Here is an 18,848-nt window from a genome sequence, read left to right as displayed (position 1 = left end):
CCCTCTCCTCTTCTGCCTTTTGTCTGCTTTCTCTTTCTTTGCCCTATTTCCAATCCATATCTTTGCCATTGCCCCTTGACAGTGCACACAGAGCTCACTTATTGATCACTCTAGGAGACTAGGAGAGGAAGTAGAGTTAGGTGAGGGAGGAAAGAGACAAACACACAGGGGCTCCCAGGAACTCATCTAAAGAGTTACTTCTGAATTATTTTGGTCACATCTAATATTTTTAAAGGAATTCATGAAAATGAAAGTGTTAGTCACTTAGTCGGGTCTGACTCTTTGCGACCCCATGAACTGTAGCCCGCCAGGCTCCTCTGTCCATGGAATTCTCAGGCAAGAATACTGGAGTGGGCTGCCATGTCCTCTCCAGGATATCTGGCTGGGTCTCCTGCACTGCAGGCAGATTCTTTGGTATCTCAGTCACCAGGGAAGCCCCAAGGAATTTACGGGACAGGAGTAAATAATCCCTCACTCAAAAAAGCACTGCTAACCAAGGAAATGAAAGAGCAAGGCTATACCTCTCAACAAGTAATCACCGAAGCTAATGTAACTGTTCTGGATCAAGAACAAAGAAAAAGGAAGGATGCAAAATTACCTGAATGCATCTTGTGATACTTTGATTTATAATAATAAATATGTATTTGTTCTTTGTCCCCATTTCTGGCACAGAACTTCTAAAACCCTTGGTATTTCCTAAGTGATGAGAACCACAAAGGTGTCTCTGGTTGTGTTAACAAAGTGACTTTTGGACCTCACCTAGGATGGGAGCCAGTTATCACCATGTGATTTGAGGGTTGGAACTTCGAATCTCACCCCTTAAACCTTCCTTTCAGGGAGGGGAGAAGGACTGGAAATTGATTTCAATCACCAATGGCTAAGTACAGGAGTTGCGGGTTCGATCCCTGGGTTGGGAAGATCCCCTAGAGGAGAGCATGGCAACCCACTTCTGTATTCTTGCCTGGAGGGCACAGAATTCTGGCGGGTTACAGTCCATAGGGTCACAAAGATTCGGACATGACTGAAGTGACTTAGCATGCATGCACACACCAATGGCTAATGATATAATCAATGGTGACTGTGTAATGGGGGCTTCCCAGGTGGCACTAGTGGTAAAGAAGCTACCTGTCAATGCAGGAGATGTAAGAGATGTGTGTTCAATCCCTGGGTTGTAAAGATCCCCTGGAGGAGGGCATGGCAACAATATTCTTGCCTGAAGAATCCCATGGACAGACAAGCCTGGTGGGCTATAATCCATGGGGTCGCAAAGAGTCAGACACAACTGAAGCGACTTCGCACGACTGTGTAATGAACTCTCCATAAAAACCCAAAAGGACAGGGTTTGGAGAGCCTTCAGGTTGGTGAGCATGTGGAGATTTGGGGAGAGTGGGTGATCAGAGAATCCAGGGAAGCCTGCCCCCCATACCTTGCCCTATGCATATTCTTTCTGGCTGTTCCTGAGTTGTGTCTTTTTATAATAGATCAGTAATCTAGTCATTTCAATGTTTCTCTGAGTTTTGTCAGGCACTCTAGCAAACTAATCAAATCCAAGGAGAGGATTGTGGGGAGCTCCACCTAGAGCCAGCTGGTCAGAAGAATGGGGGACATCTGGGAAAACCGGAAAGGGGAGCAGTCTTGTGGGACTGGGCTCTTAATCTGTGGAATCTGATGTTATTCCCCAGGAGTGTCAGAACTGACTGAGCTGGCTTGTAGGGCATCCAACTGGTGTCGAAGAATTGGTAGTATGAGGGGAAAATATCTCCTCATTCCCACAGATGGGAATTCAGTTAAGAACCCCTTAGGTGGTGTCAGAGAAATGGGATTTGCTCAAACAGCCCTGGCTCATGGAAACATGGGGTTTGGGAAGAGAAAATATTAATAACTAAAAGGGCGGGTGGATGGTGAATTTTTGATTCCTAGATGGAGAGGAGACAGGCAAAGAGTAAGATGAGAGTCAGCTCAACTTCTGGGGTTACTTTAAGGTTTCAGATGTACCAAGGCACCAAGCAGTGATTGGAAATATCTCCTATTCCCACTCAGGACATAGAGGACAGATAATGATTCTCTGTCCACAATTCCACTGCCTCCAGTATGGAACCCCTGTGCCTTTTCTTTATAAACTCAACACCTACTTCTCTAGGACCTTTAAGCCTCCAGAATGGCTTTTATTTTCTGAAACATCACTGTTAGGGGAAGCAGACAAGAGAAGGAAAATAAGCACATATCCGGAAATGTGTTAGGTTCTAGGAGCAGTTCTGAGCTTACGCCAGACTCACGGTCCTACACCTTGTCTATCTCTAGCCCCTGTTCTGGAGAGTGCCAGTCATCTGGTAATCATAGTCATGACCCCAAGGTCAGGAGGGATTCCTAGTTATTAAGTTAAGATACAATTTCCCCCCTTAACTCTATAAACTAGGGCAGATCAATGTACTCAGACATTCTAGAAATGTGTTAAATAACAAAGGCCAAGGGGGGAAAAAGGTTTCTGCTTGGCCCCAAGTTGTACCAATAGAGAAAGGGAAAAAACAATGCTATGTAGCCAACCCTTATCATTGATCTCTAGCAACATTTCCTAAAATGGATGACAAATAACCATTCACATTCATGGGGATATGAATAGACATGAAAGCAAGATTTCTGATTGCGTGAGGTTTGGAAATGCTAGGAAAAATTAAGTGAAAAGTGAAAGTGTTAGTTACTCAGTTGTGTTGATTCTTTGTGAGCCCATGGACTGTAGCCCACCAGGCTCCTCTGTCCATGGAATTCCCCAGACAAGAACACTAGAGGTGGGTTGCCATTCCCTTCTCCAGGGCATCTTCCTAACCCAGAGATCAAACCCAGGTCTCCCACATTGCAGGCAGATTCTTTACCTTCTGAGCCACCAGGGAAGTCCCTAGGACAAGTTTAAGAAGGGCTTAAGCCACTGCAGGGCTTCTCAGAGACTTTCCATTGTGAATCTACAGCAAAGGGAGAGGTTTTCCCAAATCTATTTACCAACATGCTGTTCCAGTGAACAAAGTTTGGAAAATTTTGGCTTGTCCTATCACCCATTTTCCAGCACCCACCCCTTCCACTAGGCCACACTCCCTGCTTCTCCTCCCAGAGCTCAGGGAAAAATCTTGGATGGGGAAACCAGACTTATGTGAAAGGGGAAAAGAAGCCAAAATGGGATGACAGCGCCATTTTGGTGAAGCCAACCAAGAGTGGACAAAGGCAACTGTTCACCTCTCTAGTGCCTCTTGACTAGGAACTATTTCCTTTCCTGCATTACTCTAGAGATATAACTCACATCACCCTGTTTTCAATACAAAGAATCATTTTATAGTGGCTTGAGAACCAGAAGATGGTATCTGTTCCCATCAAAGCTTTCGACAGAGATGCACACGTGAATGCAAGGTGCATTCCAGGAGGCTAAGTCCCTGCCAATTACCCTCTCATGGGAACTCTGCTGAGGAAGTTTATGAAATGTCTCCTTATAAGTCAGCAGTGATTATTAACACCCCTGTTGCCAACTGACATTTTGCTCCCATCACTTGCCCAGCAGGGATGATTGACAAGAATGGACACCTGTCGTACACAAAATTATATCTTGGGGTGTCAGGTATGAAGAAGCATTGTCATGCTGGGACCAAAGCAGCAGTAATGTTACCTCAACTTCCCTTCTAGGTGTTGGTTTTTTTCCCCTGCACAGAGCTCTGACTTCTGTTTTCCTTTAAATGCCTCAACTCAGGCATTTATAATACCTGCTAAAATACATGCTACTTATACTGTCAGAAAGACTCCATTTTTAGAGAAGGGGAAAAGAGCCTGTGAACAGACCTGATGTAAACTATGGCATCTGCTTGTTGTCACCCTTTTCCTTCTGATTCTCTAGAGTTATTATTGTTATTCTTCAGCTTAAAAAAGAAAAGAACTTTCCTGGGTGCACAATTTAGGGAGACCTGGTTGTCCTTGGTGACAACTGCTTGACAGTACAGTTGGTGGTTTGAGTTCAGTATTCAATACTGGGGGTACCTGGCCTTCATCCACTGTTGAGAGCAATTGGGAAGGTACCCTCTGAGGGCATGGGACTTGGGAGAGAAACAGGGTGGAAGTGGCAAGAAGCTGACTTGGTGGTCCTCTTGTCCTTGTGAGGTCCTGGCCCTCAACTCTGGATGCCTCCTGAACACACCTGGCTGTTCCACACTGTTCCATAGGCCTCTCAAACACAACATTCACAGATAAATTCCTTAGCTCTATGTCCCCACACCAAACCCATCTCCCTTTTAACTCCTCATCTCATTAAAGGATACTAGATAGACTCCTAGGAGTCATCTAAGACTCTTCCTGTCTCTCTCAAGCAACACATCCTGTCTCACACTCAGCTTTGTCTACTTCCTAAATATCTCTTCAATCCATTCTCTGTGTAGACACACATACACACACACACACACACACACACACACACACACACACACACACACACACACACACTACTGTCTTCTTTCAGGCCTACATCATCTCTCCCCCAAACTGCTACACACTTAATTGGTCTCCCTGCCTCCAGTCTTGTGTCCCCTCAAACAATTTCCCACCTGCTACACAGAAGTCTCTAAGTGCCAGTCTTATCTCATCACCCTCTGGTCTCTTGCCCACCTGGTATCAGTATCCTCTCCACTGTAAAATTCACCTCTTTCCTATAGTGCACAGGGCCCTGGAATCTGGATCCCACCTTTCCAGCCTTTCATTCCTCTCCTCCATAGCCAACATCTTGTTCTTCCCAACTTCAGGAGAGCATCTTGGTCCTACAGTCCTTTGTACTTCGCACACCATCCTCTTTGCCTGGAATGTCCATCCCTGCCTGGCCAGCCTGAACAGCTCTCCCTGCCCCTTCAAGTGTCTGGCAAAGTCTGACCTGCTCTTTTAAGGCTGTTCTTACCCATTTCAACCCCACTCTCAGTTACAGGCTCCTTCTGTGTTTCCCATGGCATTCTAAGGACATCTCCATTTTAAAAGCTAACTTATAATAATAAAGGTAATAGTAATAATAATAATGTAATAATTACTATATTTTAGTTGTTTGTTGCCTCTCTAACCCACCAGACTGAGACTCCCACTTTACAGGCCTTGCTCCTACCACAGAGGGGCCTAAGACATAAAGGAGTTCAACATGCCCATTGAACAACTGAGTGAAAGAATGAATTCTAGTAGCAACCCTATCTTTAATTCTAGAAGATTCACTTTTCCTTCTGCCCTCCCTCACATGGCTGAAGTATTTGGCCAGTTCTGTCACTCTGCTGATCCACTTTGAACTTGCTGTCAGTGACAACCCTTTGCCTTTCTCCTCCCTTCTCATCCTGTACGTGGACACTTGGCCAGAGAACAAACCTCTACGTTGATCCTTATTAAACTTCATCTTGTTAGTTCTAGCCCCTTGCTCCAAGCCATTGAAATCTTTCTGAATCTTGTTTCTGTCATCCAATTAGCTATTCTTCCCAATCTTGTGTCTTCTGAAGATCTAAGAAGCTTGCCACCTATTCTCATCCAAAGCATTGATAAAACTGTCATTCAGGCTTGGTATTCACTGGGTAGAATATTGGGTGGCTCTTAAAATTACATTTATGAAAAGTGTGGTTTTTAAAGATATAAAAATTATGTCCACTATGATTGCAACTAACATAGTTGTAACTAGATGTGAAAATGAATGATAATCTATGAAGACAAGAGAGAAACATGAAACAACAAGTTTGTATTTAGGTGGAAGGTTGATAATAGTCTTAAAAATAGCATATTTACTGAGTGCTGGGTCCAGTTACTATTACAAAATGAGCTTGATATGAATTAATTCATTTAATCCTCACAATCCTCATAGTGCTATGAGGTAGGCACTACTATTATTATCCATTTTACAGATCAAGAAATTAGGGTTCAAGGAAGTTAATCAGACTGCCCAGTCACACAGGTCGTAGTGGTGGAATCAGAAATTTAATCTAGGCATACAAGTTCCAGGTTGTGCTTTTATCCAAGGGTGTGGGTGTAAGACTGAGTTTGTAAAGTTGTGTAAAATTAGTTGTATAAAGTTGCAATAATCATGGATACATGTAAAGCTAAAGAGGTCAGAACCATGACCTAGCAGGTCACTTAGGACCTCCTTGTAGATCATCATCATTCATTTGTAGCTATTCCTACTTAATCAGTGGTGATTTCTTTACCCAAATTCAGCCCATATATTCCCTTCTTATTTATTTGGATACAAACTCAGTCCCCATCAAAGGCTTTGTTGTTGTTGTTGTTGTTGTTGTCGTTGTTGTTGTTGTTGTTGTTGTTGTTCCGACCAGGTTTTAAAGGTCCTTATTGAGTGTCTTCAACTTTTTCTCCTAAATTCAATTCATAACCTTTCTACTGTTATCACAAGATGGTGTGCCACTCATTCATACTTTCCTTACTTAAGTGCTTCTATAATCTTTTATAGATTTACCTAACATTTATTCAGCAACTCCTACCTGCCAGGCAATAAGGATACTGATTAAATGGCATCCTTGTCATCCAGAAGCACATAGTCTAACAGAGAACACAAATAAACAATTAGGATAGCTGCATTTTTAATGCTTTTGCTACGCCAAGCACTTTGCCAAATGCGTTACATGCAGAACCTGACATGATAGAATAAGATGGTTAAATGTTTTGACTCCAGAGTCAAAAGAGCTAGGTACAAATACTACCTCTGCCACTTTCTGCCTGTGTGACCACTTTGTGCCTCAATTTCTTATCTGAGAAAAAAGAATAGTAGCTACTTCATAGAGTTATTTTGAGAATCAAGTATTACAATGCATGAGAAGCCTTTAGCACAGTGCCTGGCACACAGAGCACAATAAAAGTTAGCAGTTAGTACTTATCCTACCAATGGCCATTTTAGAGATGAGGAAACTTGAAATTTAAAGAAGTCATGTGACTTTGCCAAATTTTATAGTTAATATGTTTGTTTAGTGGCTAAATTGTGTCCAACTCTTTTGCAACCCCCATGGACTGTAGCCCATCAGGCTCCTCTGTCCGTGGGAGTTTCCAGGCAAGAATACTGGAGGGGGTTGCCATTTCCTTCTTCAGGGAATCTTCCCAACCTAGGGATTGAAGCCCACATCTTCTGTATGGAAAGGTGGGTTCTTTACCACTGAGTCACCAGGGAAGCCCAATTAATACGTACAGAAGTTTAAAGTTTGCTCTTAGCCACTCCCCTCTCCTATCTCTACAGTGTGATATGTGCCTCTATGTAGTAAGGCTAGGCTGCTATGGGAGAACAAAAGAGGAGCATCTGACCCCACCTTGTAGGAAAGGAATCAGGGGAGGCCTTTAGAGGAGCTGGGGCTTTAGCGAGGCTGGCAGGTCAAACAAGAGTTGGGGAGAGAAGAAGACAGGATGGAAGTGGAGGCTACAGGTTGGGAGTATGGTAGGAGCATTCCAACCAGAGTCAGAAACTTGTCAAAGGCAGGTTGAAATAAGAAATTTCCAAGTCCAGTGAACTTCAAAATGGTAGGGATGACCAAGATATGACTATGCCTTTGTTCCCTGTGGGTTATCAGCACAACTTGGCACTGCTTTTTCCCAAGGAGCCTTTCTTTTCCAATACATCCTCCACTTCTTCACTGATCAGAGTGAAATGCATAGGGGTCAATCTTTACACTCATTCTACCTTTGGAAAGATGAACTCATCTCAAAGATAAGACTTTCAGCAAGTGTCATGAGGACCATAGTTCTTATCTTTATTCTACCAAGTCTCTCTTTGCTTCATGATCTATTAATATTTGTGGATGGCTCCCAATATGCACAAATCCCCTCTTAACTAGCTGGTAGGGATTTGTCTTGCAAGCAGTTAATATAAAGTCTTCTTGAATCTCTGTATCTTCACTTTGTGCCCCTTGTTGAGTCAGCAAGTTCTGTATACTTGTTGACTCTCTGCTAAATGAAAATGAACTCACTGTTTTCTCTGAAATCATCACCTTTAATATCAAATTAGTATTCCTTTGGCATTTAGGATTCTGGGGTTTGGCCAACAAGTCTTTCCATCCCTGTGATGATTATGTTATGAACCTGACCACCACATAATGGTCCCCTAGGTCACGAATTCAATTGAGTCTAAAAGCCATGGAGCTTCCTATCGATCTCTCACCAGAATGTTCTTTTCTACCCCAAATGTCAATCACCCATTTTACCTGGGCATGCCTTTCAATAAGACATGTTCTCCTAATGACCAGATTGTATCATGACACTTTGTGCCCTGTGTCAAGGGTATTTTCACTAACAACCACCAAAACCTGAGGAACAGTCTTCTCCCCTTTCCTTATCTGTTAAACAATCATACCTCTAGGGTCTCCCTGACTAGAATATCACCACAGTTTAGGACAGATTTTAAATGCCTGGACTTTCACTTTTAGGAATCTTTGTATCAGTCATTGGAATGACTAGTAGTAAACTTTCCACTTAAGCATTAACCATTACAATTTTAATTGTTATGGGGCTGGGGGTGGAGGAGAGTAACATCATCCATTCTGGAGAAGCAACCAATGAATTAAGACTCTGCCAGCATATTGATGACATATTTGCCCTGGCTTGTGGCCTTGTTGTCAGTCATGCAATCAACAAACACTTTGTGAATGCTTTCTATATTCAAGGATACTCAACTTCCAGAGATTCTGGTTCTTCAGTGTCATTCCTGTTTGCTGCAGCTGTTCCTGTTTTTCTAAGCCCTATATTCCCTGGCTTTTGTTATCCAGCTGCTGGGCTAGCTTCTTATGCCGTTGCTGGCCTCCTGCCTGCCCTGACTTCTAATGGACACTGCTAGGTCCTAGATAGGCCTTCATAGCAGAACCAGATTCCTGCACCCCATGTCTCTTCCATTTCTGACACTCTGTCTGGCTATGTGACACATTGTATTGCCTGGCCCTGACTTGTAGAGTCTCCTGAAAATTCAGATCCTGTAATAGGTCTGACTTGCCATATTCTAGTTCTTGTTCTCTGGCCCCTGAAGTCCAGACTCTCATCTTACTGTTGATTTTCAAATGTTTCACCATCTGGCACTTATTTTCATCAAACAAAAAAAGATTTCTTCCTTCTTGGCTAGCTCTCAAGTAATATGATGCTGAAAGGATAGTGGGAGCTATCCACTATGATTAGAAAAGAGCCATTTAACAGATGAAGAAGGGCCACATGCATGTCCCAAAGGAGGTCACCTGAGAATCAGGCCAGTGCAGAGTACAAGCTTCATCAAAATGAACTAATCCTCACTGTGAAACCCTCGCCTACTGAACATGCAATTATTAACAGGTTTGGAGCCTTATACACCTTTAATCTAGTTATAACAGTAGTTGTATTATTAATATGTCTTCAATCATGTGTTCAACAGATATAGTGCTGCTCAGTAGCTTGAGTCATGTTTGACTCTTTGCAATCCCGTGGACTGTAGCTTGCCAGGCTCCTCTGTCCATGGGATTTTCTAGGCAAGAATATGGAGTGGGTTGCTATGCCCTACTCCAGGGGATCTTCTCGACCCAGGGATTAAACCCACATCTCTTACATCCCCTGCATTGGCAGGCAAGTTCCTTACCAATAGCACCACATGGGAAGCCTATTATACGCCAGGTACATAGTAGCTATATGCCTGTCTCTTTTCTCATAGAGCTTACTTTCTAGTAGAGATGAATAGAAAATCAACATAGAATCAGAATTTACTTAATAACATAATTTTAGAGAGTTTTAAATGCTACCAAAAACCTGAAACCAAACAATAGGATAGAGAGTAACTGGTGGGCCTACTTTAGGTGGAGTGACACTGGGGAGTCTGTCTAAGGAAGTGATGATTGAGTTGAGACCTCAGTGATGACAAGGAGACAGCCATGCAGAGATGGGGGAAGAGCACTCCCAGACAGAGGAAATCTTTAAGACACTGCCCACGTATAACCCCCAAATGAACCCAAGAACCTGTCTCTAAGCTGCTCAAAATACACTGGGCTATAAAAACAACACATTTTGAGCCTTTCAAGAATTGAAAAGTTACATTCATTCTCAAAGTTTTATTTCTTGACTTCTCTGCCTCTTTCATGTGCTGGAGAAATGATTGGTTAGTGCCCGCCCAGGAGCTGGCTGCTTTGTATTGTTATATGCACAAAGTTCTGAACATGATGCAAAAGAAAACCTGGACCCCCAAAACATATCCTTGCAAAAGTTACATATTAATATTTGGATGTGGAGACTATGAGAAGAAACAGTAATTTATGAAGCTATCCAATATAGAATAATGCAGTGGCTTGGGGAGGTCAGAAGTACCTGGATTTGAATTCTGGCTCAGCACTTATAGCTTGGTCAAATTATTCAATCTATGAACCTCTCTTTCCTCAGAAGTAACAATATCAGTCTTATAGGAATCATAATGTTAATATATGTAAAATGTTTAGTATGCTTTTATGGTTCTTCTCTGGTGGATCAGATGGTAAAGAATCTGCCTGCAATGCAGGAGACCCTAGTTTGATCCCTGGGTCAGGAAGATCCCCTGGAGAATGGAATGGCTACACACTCTAGTATTCTTGCCTGAAGAATTTCATGGACAGAGGAGCCTGGCAGGCTACAGTCCATGGGGTTACAAAGAGTGAGACACAACTGAGCAACTAACACAACACAAATGCTTTTATAGTAAATTCTCAGTAATTGTTAGCTAATATATCATTAAAAACAATTCATATAAATTTTCATTCAAGAATCCTTAAGCTACTCTACTGAGCTTAGCACCATTCTGGGCCCTGTGGGAACCACAAAAGAAGTATCAGAAATGGTTTACATTGCTCATGTTCACTTAGCTGGCAAGTGTCAGAGCCGTTTTTAACCCAGGGAAGTCTAACCCAAGCACCATATCCTTAGCCATTGCACTCCTGCCTCTATATAATTAGAAAGGTGGTAAGTCACATGGTCTGAAGATAAAGGAGAAAGTTTGGTGGAGGAAGTAGTGCTTGAAATAAGTCTTGGAAAATTAAAGATTCTGTGTAGATTGAGAAGGAGATGATATTCCAGGTGGAAGGGCAAGGCATAAGACATAGAAGTGGGAACAAACAGACTTGGGTGGATTGTGCTGGAGAAGAGACCAAAATATGTGAGATCATCACTCTACCTGCTGAGATGCAACCTCCTTATTAATTAATTATTATTAATTAAGCACGTTTTTGCTTTTTTCTTGCTCCTCCTTGAGAACTAACCTTCTCTTTGATCTCTTTTAGGCTCTTTGAAACCCTTCAGTCCCTCTTCTGGTCTGTATTCGGCCTTTTAAATCTCTATGTCACCAACGTGAAAGCCAGACATGAATTCACAGAGTTTGTGGGAGCGACCATGTTTGGTACATACAATGTCATCTCCTTGGTAGTGCTGCTGAACATGCTGATCGCCATGATGAACAACTCCTACCAGCTTATTGCTGTAAGTCACTTTGCGCTACAAGGTGGTGGGTAGGGGGGGTGGGTACCCTGGTTTCAGGAGTGGTCACAGTGGGCTGGAGCCCATTGGAAACTCAAGGAAACACTCCATCTGCCTTAGTTATTTTACACTAGCTTTTCTAGTTATTAGATTGAATTATTTCTTTCTAAGGCAGTTTGGACTGTTAGTCCTTTGCATCTTAGTAATGTTCTAATGAATAAGAGTTTCTGGTTACCTGTTAAAATTATGTTTAAATCTCTGAATCCATTTTCTTGCCTTGGTAAGAAGAGCTCAGGAGGTATGAGCAGTTTGGCTACAACATGTACCCTCACTAATCTCTAGGGTTGATTGAGCTAACCCATTTCTCAGGCAAGAGGGATGGTCTTATCTCCATCTTCACTGTAGACACCTTTCTCCCAAAATTGAGCAGTCTATTTATTGCCAAGGACAACTTTATCAGAGGGTGGTATTTTTTTTAATCAAAAATATATGAGTGACTACAGTCCACTGTGAGATACTCTGAAGTAGAGTTCCATGGCTGAATCTTTTTTTGACCATCATATTATCATTTGGATCAGTAGTGTTCATTACTCTAAACTAAAAATGGTGAAGATATAGGATATGGGATCAGTGTAAGCCCTGTCTTGGTTTTTAATGTCAAAATAAATATCTAACCTTAGCTTATTTTCTTATGATTTCTAAAAATGCAAGTGTTAGCAAAGAAATTCTGGCTACTAGATATCAGTGAATTTGGATGTTTAGTTGTATATATAAATACCACATTTTCTTTATTCATCCACATATCAATGGATGGCACAGTGATAAAGAATGTACCTGCCAATACAGCAGATGTTGGTTTGATCCCCACGGTCAGGTAGACCCCCTGGAGAAGGAAATGGCAACCCACTCCAGTATTCTTGCCTGGGAAATCCCATGGACAGAGGAGCTTGGTGGGTTATTGTCCATGGGGTCGCAAGAGAGTCAGATATGACTTAGCAACTAAACAACAACATCAATGGACACCTAGGTTGTTTCCATATCTTGGCTATAGTGAATAATGTTGCAGTGAATATGGAGGTGCAGATATCCCTTCAAGATAGTGATTTCATTTCCTTCAGATAAATACACAGAAGTGCAATTTCCAGATCATACGGTACTTCTAATTTTTTGAGGAAACTCCATGCTGTTTTCCATAGTGGCTATAACAATTTACATTTCCATCAACTGAACACCAGGGTTCCCTTTTCTCCATTCCCTCACCACTACTTGTTATTTTTATTTTTATAATAGCCATCCTAACTGGTATGAGGTGATATCTCACTGTTGGTCTTGATTTATATTTCCCTGATGAAGAATGATGTTGAGCAAATTTTTATGTACCTGTTGGCCATTTGCATGTCTGACTCAATGGTCTTTAATATCCCTGCCAGCTCTGATATTCTATGAGTCTGAGTGTCTATAGATGAACAGCTCTCAAGGTCCTTTCTAGCTTGAAATTCTCTCCATCTGTTGCTTTTGAAATGAAATATAGTTTGTTTTCTCTCTCTCCCCCCTCCAAACCCAACTAGACCAACAACTCTGAAACACTCTATGCTCACTCCTAACCTGTCTCTATAAGACAGAAAGGCATATAGAATCTCAAGGGTTTATTTTTCGACCACTATGCCTATTATCCAAACCCCCTACCCCTACCAAAGATGGCAATATTTGTGCTGAGGCATTTGTCATTTTCTCCCTGGGCATCTTACAGCTGATTGCTCCTAATGGCAGAGAAAAAGGGAGATATTTTCTTGTCACCTAATGCAGGGCTGTGATGTTTTCCACTGAGTTTGGTGACATTTTGCTAGGACGGGTAGAAATCTTCAACTTCAGCTCTCTTGTCAGCACCTGCTGGTAGCAAGTTGTATTTCAGTGCCGCCTACTGCTGCACCTGAAGAAAACACCTCAGCTTGAGAGAGAGCTGGGGGTGGGGCTTGCAGGGAGATGTCCTTAATAGGGTCTATACCATCTCACACATCTACAATCATAGTCAACCACCCTGAATACTACCTGCTGCTTTGAGATCCTCTGTAAATGTGTCTTTACCATTTGGAACTGGCTCCAATGGGATCCTGATTCCAAAGATATCTGGTTCTGTTTACATGGTAAAGACCAGCAAGTAGATTTGATTCCACTTGCCATATCTCCACTTCAGCAGTGAATGCAGTCTTTAGAAAGGCCTAGACATGGGGGAAAGGTTATAAGAAAGAAAGCCACTGAAGACAAATCTCTCCTACTTCAAAAGGTGGCATGGGGCTTTCCTAGTTGTCCAGCGGTTAAGAATCCACCTACCAATACAGGGGACATGGGTTCAATCCCTGGTTCAGGAAGATCCAACATGCGGCAAGGCAACTAAGCCCGTGCACCACAACTACTGAGCTTATGCCTAGAGCTGGTGAGTCACAACTACTAAAGCCCATGCACCCTAGAGCCCGTGCTCCACAAGAGAAGCCACCACAATGAGAAGTCTGTACACTGCAACAAAGAGTAGCCCCTGCTTGCCACAACTAGAGAAAGAAGCCTCCTTGCAGCAATGAAGACTCAGCACAGCCAAAAAAAAAAAAAGAAAAGGAAGCACAGGCTGACTCAGTCTAAGTAGACACTCAGTTGTTGACACAGATTCACGGTGAATCTGTGACGTATGAGCACCACAGCACACCATAGCTGTGCTCTGCGGTCTCAGCCAACATCAGCAAGTGAAGCTGGCCATGTTGTATATTATTATTATTAGTGTTGTTTGCAATCAGCTGTGATTTACTTTCCTCCCTTTATTCTTATCTCTCCTCAAGCCACTCATTTTCCTCTGTGACACTTCCTTCAACACACCCACCTTGTCACTGCTGTGCCTGATGTGTATGCTCACAATTCTATCAAGTGAAGCTGTCCTTGATACCTTTTTCATCAAATTCACCCATATAAAAATATTAGGTGGGAGAAACAGCCAAAGTCATTTAACTTAGGCCCTCTTCCTACCCCAACTCACCCACAGGAGTCATGTCTATTGCCTGAGATAGGTCCTCACAAAACATGAGGCTCATGATGAGCTGTGATCAAGCTTTGCTTGGCAAGTTAATAAGAAGCCTGGGTTTCTTTGGCTGCTGTGAAATGTGCAGGCTAATGGTGAGAGCAAGTCCACAGCACTTGCTTCACTGAGCCACATCTGCTGTGGATTGGTTATCTGCCTTGGAGTGGCAGTGCTTGGAGGCTCAGGTGATGGATGAACTCTCCCACTGCATAAGACAGCCGTGCAAATGGAGACATTCATCAGAAAAAAAACAAACAGAAAAACAAATGTGGTGGCACAGAAACAGCAGGCAAGGCTGGAAGGGGCCACTGCACACCATGGAAGTATGCAGGAAGGCAGGTGGTGTCCCCACCTTCCCCTGATCATCCGAGACCAACCTCAGACTCCTTGAGCTCAGAAAAGAAGGCAGCACTTCACACATTATGGAGCAGATAAACAACTGCTAGGCATGGATATGCTATCCCCACTTGTTAAAATATTAAAGAATTTTCATACCAGTTGGTAAATAGCTACAACTCCAGCTATTGTCTCTGGGATGCCTCCAGGCCACTCCACAATCCCACAAGTAAAGGGTAACACCTGGAGCAGCAGGTATTCTCCACGCCCCTGCTCTGGGGTTTTTGTTGGCATACATTCTGATTGGTTAATTTCTCAAACAGCTGATTATTGTGGAGGAGGGCACAAGGCTAAAATGCTGCCTCAAGATTTCCCACCCTAATCACTAGGACTATGACTATGATGAGATAGCATACCTGAGATTACATTACATTACATGGCAAAAGGGGTTTTGCAGATATAATTAAGGTTCCCACACAGGAAGAGTATCCAGGTGGGCCTAATCTAACCTCATGAGTGTTTTAAAAGCAGAAGAGAATGTCAGAGGTCTGAAGCACATGGAGGATTTGGTGTGTCATTGCTGGCTTGAAGATGGGGGGAACCATGTAGTAAAAAATATGAGTGGTGTTTAGGAGATGAATATGGCCCCCACTTGACAGCCTGCATGGAAATGGGGACCACAGTCCTCATACCACAAGGAAATAAATTCTTCCAACAACGTAAATGAATTTGAGATAGATTCATCTCCAGAGTCTCCAGATAACAGCTGAGCTATGCTGACACCTTGATTTCAGCCTTGGGAAGGCCAGTGTGACAGGAGTGGAGTACACAAAGGGGAGACAAGTTGGAGATGAGGTCATGGAGGTGAAGGACAGATCAGGTAGGGCCTGATCAACCTTTGTGAAGACTTTGGATTCTTCTCTGAGTGAAATGGGGAGCTGTGGGAGGGTTTTAAACAGAGTAGGTACATGATGGGAGTTGGACCATAAAGAAGGCTGAGCTTTGAAGAACTGATGCTTTTAAATTGTGGTGCTGGAGAAGATGCTTGAAACTCCCTTGGGCTACAAGGAGATCAAACCAATCAATCTTAAAGGAAATCAGTCCTGAATATTCATTGGAAGGACTGATGCTGAGGCTCCAGTACTTTGGCCACCTGACGTGAAGAGCTGACTCATTGGGAAAGACCCTGATGCTGGGAAAGATTGAGGGCAGGAGGAGAAGTCGGCAACAGAGGATCAGATGGTTGGATGGCATCACCAACTCAATGAACATGAATTTGAGCAAGCTCTGAGAGATAGTGAAGGACAAGGAAACCTGGCATCCTGCAGTTTATGGGGTCACAAAGAGTCAGACACAACTTAGTGACTGAACAACATTGTGATCTAACTGGCATTTTAATAAGATTGCTGTGGCTGATTGAGAAGAGGTGGAATGGTACAGGGACAGAGACAAATTATGAGACCATTGCATTGACCACATAAGAGCTGTTGGTGGCTTAGACAAGGGTGGTCATGATGGACACAATGAGAAGTGATACTTCATCAACATAACTGTGTACTCTTAGTACCCAAGAACTGTTAAGAAAACCGAATAAAACAGCAACACTGCCAGCCAAGTCACCTAAAGGATGGTATACCCTCTTCCCAGGTGAAGAAGCTGCTCAATTCAAGTTGTAGAAATTTTATAACATTGGAGTCAAATTTTTATAACTGTCTGTTCCCTTTGGGATGCCCTCAGGCAATCTAGATACCAATTTTTCTCCTTGCTGCTTAGACTTTTCCCTGTTGCTAAACCATTGTCTGGAATCTGATCAGAAATTTCTACATTTAATTAACAAGAAAACATTCAGAATGGCAGAGGACATTTTCACAATACCCACCCCTGACCCAAACCTATGAAAACCTCCTGATCATCCCATTTCAGTCAGCAATCTACATCTGCTGGAAGGTTCTGAAAAATCCACAGAGGCTACGTGCTATAAATGATATAAATATAAAGACACAGTAGATGCCTTTGGAGAGCTTTAAATCCAGAGGGAAAAGTCTGACGAGTTAAATAACAATAGTGCTATTACCCTGAGCATATAATAGTAGTGATTACAGAGAGCATGGACTCAGGAGTAGTCAGCCTGCCTGGATTTGAAACCTGGATTCTGCCACTTAGTGTAGTTGGGGTAACTTAATCTCTTTCTGCCTCATTTGACTCCTCTGTAAAATGGGGGTGGATAATTAGGCTTTTCATCTGCTGCTTACCCTCAGATCCACTCCCTGTTCATTTCCTGCGTTGGTCTGTATCAGGGAACTACATTTCCCATAGCCCTTTGCCATTTGCTTCTGTGTGGGTTTGACCAACCAGAAGGTGGGAAGAAGAGAGAAGCTAGGATATTTCTTCCCCATGTCCAACCTTACTTTTTGTGGCACTTGCAGCAGCAGCTGTTTCCTACAGGGCTCACCTCTGGTAGCTCCAGCTACCACCAGGCATCCCCCTCTCCTTGGTACCAGCTTCTGCAAGGCAGCCCCATCTTGGCTCTAGTTCCCACCAGATAGCCCCAGTCTCCGAGCTCTGGCAACACCTCTCACCATGTCTTCACACTGTCCCTCTAACTCCAGGGATAAGAGAGGCTTCCTGTTGTTGCTAATCTCTGAGTTGCCTCAGTGCCTCCTGTTTGGTTCTCAACTCTTCCATCCCCTGTGACTAATCTGTATTAAATCTCCTATGTTTGAAAGGCTAAAAGTGATTTCTGTTTTTCTGGCTACCTCCCAACCAATACCTATTTGATTGGGTTGTTGTGAGGCTGATTTAGGAAGTACACATTGAGTTGAGCATTGGAGGTCAAATCTGGGAAGACAGAATAGTGGGGGCAGCTTTTAGATCTCAATCCCTGGGGGCTTCCCTTGTGGCTCAGCTGGTAAAGAATCCGCCTGCAATGCAGGAGACCTGGGTTCAATCCCTGGGTTGGGAAGTTCCCCTGGAGAAGGGAAAGGCCACCCACTCGAGTATCCTGGCCTGGAGAATTCCATGGACTCTATAGTCCATGGGGTCGCAAAGTGTCAGACACAACTGAGTGGCTTTCACTTCACACTGGCAGAGAAATAGCTGGCATGTGCTATGTGTGCTAAGTCGCTTCAGTCGTGTCTGACCCTTTGCGACCCTATGGATTGTAGCCCACCAGGCTCCTCTATCCATGGGATTCTCTAGGCAAGAACACTGAAGCAGGTTGCCATGTCCTCCTCCAGGGGATCTTCCTGACCCAGGGATCGAACCCACGTCTCTTACATCCCCTGCTTTGGCAGGCAGATTCTTTACCACTAGCACAACCTGGGAAGCCCAATATCAGGCATACCAGCAAGGATTGGCTTGGTGTTGAGTGGGGGGTGGGGGCAGTGCTGTAAAGAGTGTAGAAGCTTGCCTCACTCCTTTTTACCTCTCATCCTTATTCCCCATGAAAATATCTTCAAATGGGAAGGAAGTCCCATTTGAAGGGACTATGTTCATGCAAAGAGGGGAAGCATGTCTACAAGTCACATCTCTAGAAGCTGGATGACAAAGTTTAGAGCCTGCTTTTAGAAAAATAGTTTTTAAAGATGAGTTCTGCTTTTGTGACTTTCCACATCCCCATGCTGAGTCCTCATGTTGCTGTCTACTTGGCTTAGCACAGCACTTGGGGTTAACTGCTTTACCTTACCTGGACCTTACCTGGACAAGTCCGTGGCCGGGCCTCCACCTCTAGTCTCAAGCTGAAGTCTTTCTCATTTTCCTAAAGCTTAGAGAAATCAGAAATAAGGATAAAGTGAATAATCTGGCATAGACACAAGCCTTTATTAAATCCCAGGCACTTTCTATCTAGTATCATACAGCACTTCCCTGGTGGCTCAGTGGTAAAGAACCCATCTGCCAATGCAGGAGATGTGGGTTCAATCCCTGGATCAGGAAGATCCCATGAAGGAAATGGCAACCCATTCTAGTACTCTTGCCCGGGAAGTCCCATGGACAGAAGAGCCTGGGAGGCTATAGTCCA

General features: G+C 43.3%; 1 protein-coding gene across 1 annotated transcript in view; it reads left to right on the top strand.

The window, feature by feature from the left end:
* Positions 1-18,848, top strand: part of TRPC5 (transient receptor potential cation channel subfamily C member 5) — a 174,203-nt gene that overhangs the window by 125,524 nt on the left and 29,831 nt on the right. The window contains exon 6 of the mRNA XM_043896226.1: positions 11,238-11,433. Coding sequence (XP_043752161.1) covers positions 11,238-11,433 — 196 coding nt within the window. The remainder of the gene's footprint in view (positions 1-11,237; positions 11,434-18,848) is intronic.

This window comes from Cervus elaphus, chromosome X (genome assembly GCF_910594005.1).
Source record: "Cervus elaphus chromosome X, mCerEla1.1, whole genome shotgun sequence".
NCBI classification, from domain to species: Eukaryota; Metazoa; Chordata; class Mammalia; order Artiodactyla; family Cervidae; genus Cervus; species Cervus elaphus.
The sequence above is the reverse complement of the archived record's forward strand: the minus strand, read 5'-3'. Positions and strand labels throughout refer to the sequence as shown.